At 33.1% G+C, this 6,194-nt stretch overlaps 1 protein-coding gene across 3 annotated transcripts; it reads left to right on the top strand.

Moving 5' to 3' along the window:
* The first annotated feature begins 631 nt into the window (after positions 1-631).
* LOC140875234 (uncharacterized) lies at positions 632-3,963 on the top strand. Of its 3 annotated transcripts, XR_012148373.1 has the most exons (6): positions 632-962; positions 1,037-1,109; positions 2,286-2,337; positions 2,416-2,485; positions 3,473-3,568; positions 3,731-3,834. XR_012148373.1 is itself a non-coding variant. In XM_073278868.1 (5 exons), exons 1-5 carry the CDS (start codon positions 804-806, stop codon positions 3,815-3,817), a joined length of 441 nt encoding a protein of 146 aa, XP_073134969.1. In that variant the 5' UTR covers positions 632-803; the 3' UTR covers positions 3,818-3,963. The 3 variants fall into 3 exon arrangements, 2 of the variants coding, with proteins under 2 accessions (XP_073134969.1, XP_073134968.1); XM_073278868.1 differs by lacking the exon at positions 3,473-3,568 and having other exon boundaries at positions 3,731-3,963; XM_073278867.1 differs by lacking the exons at positions 3,473-3,568; positions 3,731-3,834 and adding an exon at positions 2,628-3,466.
* Positions 3,964-6,194: the final 2,231 nt, after the last annotated feature.

The raw sequence follows: 6,194 nt of genomic DNA on the forward strand, positions 1-6,194 counted from the left end.
AATATACCAATTTGATAAAATATATAAATATGGTAGGATTCGTTAAAGATTCACCACCATCCATGACTATATCACAATCCTTTTTCAATGTGATAAAAAAAAAAATGGTAGAGTTCATTAAAGATTCATCGGTGACATGTCTATATCATCATCTATGTTCTCATGAACAACTCAGCCCAAGATATATGGGTGACATGTCTATATCATTATCTATGTTCTCATGAACAACTCAGCCCAAGATAAGAAAACCAATATATATATATATATATATATATATATATATATATATATATAGTTTTTTTATGGTGCTCAACATTATATGCGCACTTCATGCCTATCATGTACAAGTCAACTCATCTATTGTACATGGTGGGCATGAAGTGGGCATATAATGTTGGGCACCATAAAAGAACTCTATATATATATATATATATGCATATTTTCAATCGTACAAGATTAAATCAGAAATTGAAGTTTCAAAATTTCTATTGTTATTATTATTATTTTTCAAATAAAAAAATAATGTTTTTTCGCTCAAGAAAAAACGAAGGACTTGAGCCCAGTTCAGGATTCAGATTTGGGCCCATATATCCATGCATATTATGGGTTCATCTTCCAGTCTCCTCTATGATCACTCTATAAAAACCCTAATTCAAACCTCCAAATGGGAATCATACACCTTCAAAAAAAAATAAAAAATCAAACACCTTCAAATAAACCAATCCACCTCACTCTGATGGAAATAAACGAAATCCAAGCTGAGATTGAATTTTGATTTTGTTGTTGAGATCTGTAGGGCGGAAATGGGGCAAATCGCTAATGGTAAATCTAAGAAGGAAGTAAAGAAAGAAGAAGAGGAAGAGGAAGAAGAAGAGGAAGACGAGGAAGACGAGGAACAGGAAGAACAAGACGGGCTCTCCGTTCACTCTCCTTGCAAAATTCCTAGCTCTACACTTCGCAAGGTGACTGATATTTTCGTTATCCGCGCGTAACAGCTAGTAATTGCAGCTCATTGTTTTGATTCATTGATTTTCAGGAGAATACAGAGGTGGAATTGGAGCTGAGATTATTGGAAGCTCTGGAAATCTATCCTCCCGCCAAACTACGAGGTGTTTTGATTTTCTTCTTTATATATATATTTTTTGGTTGCTTAAATTTTGCATTTTGTCATCTATCTGTAAATTTGATCGCGAATGATTATTCTTTAATTTGTTCGGGTGATTTCAAACTTCTAAATGAAATGGCTGAAATTTATTTTCGTTAATATTTTTCCTATTTGGGGTGAAATAATTTTCCGAAAGAGCTAAAACCCCATGTGATTTTAGGTAGAGTTAGGAAGAATCATGTTTTTTAGAGGTCGCCCCTAAAATCTGTAGCTACAACCCGTGTAAATTATATAATGAGCTAAAAATGGACGTGTTGTCAAATTTACGGTTAAAAATCTCCAGACGACAATTCTTTTGTTATCCACTGTAAGCACCTATGGGTGATATTAGACTGAAAACTTAAGTGTTCAAAGTTGAAAATAATACTTTGAAGGTGATAGAATAAATAGATATTTCCTTTTTCCTCTGTTTTAGCAAAATCGGGATGTATAAAATTTGAACTTTTTTAGATGCTACAATACAAGGCAAAAAAACATTTATTTTCTTTTTTATTGAAAACAGCATTTTGAATAGGGCACTTTCAAGTTTTTTTTATACATAAACGCGTAAAAGACACATTCATCACAAAAATATTGTCAGCGTGAAGGGTTTTTAAGCTTATTAATTTTTTAAAGAAGGCTTTAGCCACAAATTTAACAGCACTGGAGTATTTAGCTCGTTAGTTTTCGTAGGGGGTTTCAGTTTCAAATTGCAAATTTTAAGGAATTTTAGCATATTGTTTTTTCTTTCAAGGGGAGCTTTATCAAGTTTTAGAGAAGCACATTGGTTGTTTTTGCAATTTACCCTATTTTTTCTTCTCTTACAAGCTGGAATTAACCATTAGTGGTATGCGAAATTGGTTTGCCAAAGATACTCCATAGTTTAAACCTCCAAAATTAAATACATTTTGTAAATTTGTTGTTTATTTAGGATTAGGGAGATGATAGGACTGAGGGAGTGATAGTGAGAATTAGTTTATATGAAGCAAATTTGGCCAATCTTCCCTCGTTTTGAGCATAACCTTTTGGGTAATAATTCTTAAAATAAAAAATGCTTAGCATAAAAACTGTGTAGAGTTTGGAAGGAGATCTTTTATTCAATAGTAGTAGTTTGTGATTCAATATTTCTTGTGTATAACAGGTGTGCATAGGCACTTCGTACTATACGGTCTGACAGAATACATGCGCAGAAGGTTATGTTATGCTATCTTGGCTTTCCGTTTGCTCTTACCTCGATCATCATGTTGAAGCTTTAATCTTATAATTTGCAGTTTCAATCGACCCTTTACTGCAGAAGATGTACTTAAGTTGCTTGACCGCTTTTACAACTTGGAAATGGTGGTATGTTTCTTCCTCCTCCACTAGTCAACCAATTATGCACACAAAGAAAGCTGTACAAAATGTCTAACGAAGTGCTGTTTTCAAATTTATTTGCATGAAACTTTTCTGTGTTTCTACTCGATACCCAAACATGATAAAGTAGATGATATACAAGCATGAAACGAGTCTTGAGCAATGTTGTAAATGGCGGGAGGTGGTGGCGCCTCGGCCGCCCAGGCAGTGCCTAGGCTGTTGAATTTTTTTTTACAATTTTTATAGGTAATTATAATTATATATAATCTTGCAATGTAATTACAAATAGTTTTACTTTTTTGTGTGATATATGTAATTAAATAATGTTTATGCATAAAGAAGTTTCATTCAATATTATACAATCTAGACAAAATACAAATAAATACATAAATGCAAACTAATAAGATAATTAAGATGATGGCTGATGGCTGATGGCGGCAGCAGTGGAGGGCGGATGGAGTCGGTTTGAGGCAGGTAGTGATTGATGGTGGAGGACATTTGAAACCAAAAGTAAATACAAAAGAGAGTGAGAAGTGTTTTTATTATATCTAAGGTTTTTAAAATTAATTGACTTTGACATGTTTTTAAAATTATTTGATTTTGATAGTTGACTGAGATTTTAAAATCATTGACCGCCTCGGCTGCCTCAACCGCCTGTTTGCCCGCCTCCACCGCAGGATGGCCTCTGACCGCCTATAAAGACCGCCTTAGTCTAAGGCGGGGCAGTCGAGGGCCGCCTACCGCCTAGGCGGCCGCCTTGACCGCCATTTAGAACACTGGTCTTGAGTCCAAGAAGTCGGGATTGACGAATTTGATTTATCCTTGCCCAAATAGGATATGAGAATTATATCCGCATCCTTGTAGCTTGACAGCATTATTTTGTATTACACAATTTGTAGATCTTATAGTTCCAAGGTTGCTGTTTTACTCTAATGTCATATCTACTGAGCGATTGCATTTGTGAGTGGGCAATAGATTTCAGGTTGGTACACAACATGATGTTAAACATTAGAGTTGATCCTTAAAGAAGTTCAGCAACAAGAAAGGAAATCATGGCAGTAGACACAAAATGTATGATTTTTGTATATTTCTTGGTGACACGGAGGGTAACATTTTGATTTATCGCAATTCACCAATCTTTTATCTTTAGCACTTTGGATGATTTATATTGGCTTCAAACTTGACAACAATTGGTAATATCGTTACATCTGGTTTCTTTATTGCCTCATTCAGAAACCAGACGATGAAGATACCGAGTTTCTGACTCAGGAGGAAGACTTCCGCTTGCCGCAAAGTTATTTCGTAAAGGAAGAATCCTGAATCTGATAAACGCGGTATCTGATAAACGCGGTACACAATTTTTTGTTGGGTGGTTGTTCATATATCATGCATTCGCTGTATGTAATCGGCATTTTTGTATGCACCAGCGTTGTATTAGCACCAAAGTTCACTTTTTTTGCTTCCAATTTTCGTTTTGAAGTTGTTATAATAATAAGGGAAAATAGCAATTTTGGTTCGGTAGTTTTGTCACTTTGTGATTTTGGTCATCTATGTTTTCAGATTTCAATTTTAGTCCCGCATGTTCCGATTTTTGAGAATTTTAGTCATTTTTCTTCGAAATGCTTATGTGGCACTATACACGTAAGCTCCACATCAGCGTTTCGTTGGAAAAAAAAAAAGACGAAAATTGCTAATAAAAAAAATAAAGATAGCGGACTAAATCTGAAAATACAAAGGACTGAATCACTAATTGACAAACATATATGATCAAAAAATCAATTTTCTCTAATAATCTCTCCCTATATATAAAAAATCTTTCCTTAGACACCATTTTTTAAATTGCCAAAATTGTCCTTATGTAATATAAATATTATATTTTTATTTTTATTTGTTTTTTTTATATTTCAAATTTTCATATTTTTTTCAACTAAACATTAAATTTATTTTTATATTATTTTATAAATGTTAAAAAATAAATTTAAATATTATTTAAAAAATAATATTTATATATAACATACAATATTAAATATATTGCATGATTTTATACACACGCGTTGCGTGTGCGTTTATCCTAGCAATAATAAAAGAAGAGGAAATCCATGCGCTTCAAACGAAAGAAGTGCATGGGAACTTCAAACGGAAGCTGAAGAGGCGTGTATATACCATCCTACCCACGAGCCAAAATAGAATGTGAAGACAAGTTAAATTGAGCTAATTTAAAACTAGGGCGAAGAATTTCTATGGGTTTTTTTTTACTAAAGAGTGTGATCTCATTAGAGTTTTTTTTTTCACCAAATTCGCATGTAAAATATTGAAAATACATATTTTATCGTTGTGAAAATTTAACAAACATCTCAACCCTTAACATTTATAAATTTGTAAGTTTTATCTTTACTATGATGAGTTTAGCGCCTAAGTAACAAATTTTTGTGTGTGATTATATTAGGTTTATGGAATAAAATTCTCACATTATAATAATAGTTTTCAAATCTATTCAAATACATCGACCATCATCCACATCACAATAGTTTGTTAAGAAACAATGTGTATTCTGATGCGAGAAATGTATTTTAGTAGATCTAAAAAGTATTACAATAATATAAAGATATTTTTGTACTATCGACCTAATATTTTCAAAAAACAATGGTCACTTAGATGCAAAAATAACATATATGTAACAACTCGCTGTGATAAAAGGTAAAATGTGCAAATTTTATAAAAGCTTAAGAGCTAGGATCCTATTAAATTTTCATACAAGAAAAGTGTGTATTTTCAACATTTTCAAATAGGGGTTTGATGTAAAAAAAAAAAAAAAGACTTAATCTTACATTTTGGAGGATATATATATATATATATATATATATATATATATATATATATATATATAAACCATGTAAAGATTTGAGCTTGTAGTTGTATATTAAACCATGTAAAGATTTGAGCTTGTAGTTGTATATTAAACTAAATTTGCATACCATTTTTTTCTTTCGAAAACCAAGGATTTAGTGAGGTCTAAGAACATGGTCTTGGGTTCAAATGCCATGTGTATAGAAAGTAGTTAGCTTAGATAGGAAATTCTTTTACCTTATTGTATAAAAAGAAAAAGAAAAATTTCTAAAGCATCATTTTTGTAGTGATCCGTCCTGGGATCTCCTAATAAATATTTTTAAGCATGCAAATAAATCTTAAAACATCATAACCATTAAAATAATGGAAATAAGGTCTCACAACAAACCAACCGGCGAAATACAACCGGCCCTAAAACCAAAGCTGAAATATAGTTTATACAACCACATCGGAAATAGTACTGGAAATTATCTCTCAACAGAAACCTGATACTGGAACGAACACAACCCACAGAACTGCTGCAACCTCAGCGACCGCTACCTTTGGGTCCGTCCAACCTAAGTCCTGTCCCGTGAAATGAGGTGTTCAATACAAAATCGAGGACTCGAACGATAACAACGCTTAGTACAAAAGTATGAGTATACACATACTGTGAATGTTAATGCAAATGAACGGGTACCAAAAACCTATCACGGTAAAGCTCTTGCTCAGTCAAGTGGCGTCATGGTATGTAGCACATTGAGTCATCGCACCAGGGGGTGGCTCACACACCAGAATAAAATTATGGATATCGGTGACCTGATCACGCACCAATGAGTCCAACCATCCACTCAAAAACTTGGGGTTGAGC

Source organism: Henckelia pumila, chromosome 1 (assembly GCF_033568475.1).
Source record: "Henckelia pumila isolate YLH828 chromosome 1, ASM3356847v2, whole genome shotgun sequence".
Lineage (NCBI taxonomy): Eukaryota > Viridiplantae > Streptophyta > Magnoliopsida > Lamiales > Gesneriaceae > Henckelia > Henckelia pumila.

Bases quoted from the DNA above. Each gene is read 5' to 3' on its own strand.
- LOC140875234 (XM_073278867.1), top strand. From the start codon at position 804: ATGGGGCAAATCGCTAATGGTAAATCTAAGAAGGAAGTAAAGAAAGAA. The intron at 1,110-2,285 runs GTGTTTTGATTT...TGTGTATAACAG, and splicing joins TCCTCCCGCCAAACTACGAG to GTGTGCATAGGCACTTCGTA. The intron at 2,486-2,627 runs GTATGTTTCTTC...ATGATAAAGTAG, and splicing joins TTTACAACTTGGAAATGGTG to ATGATATACAAGCATGAAAC.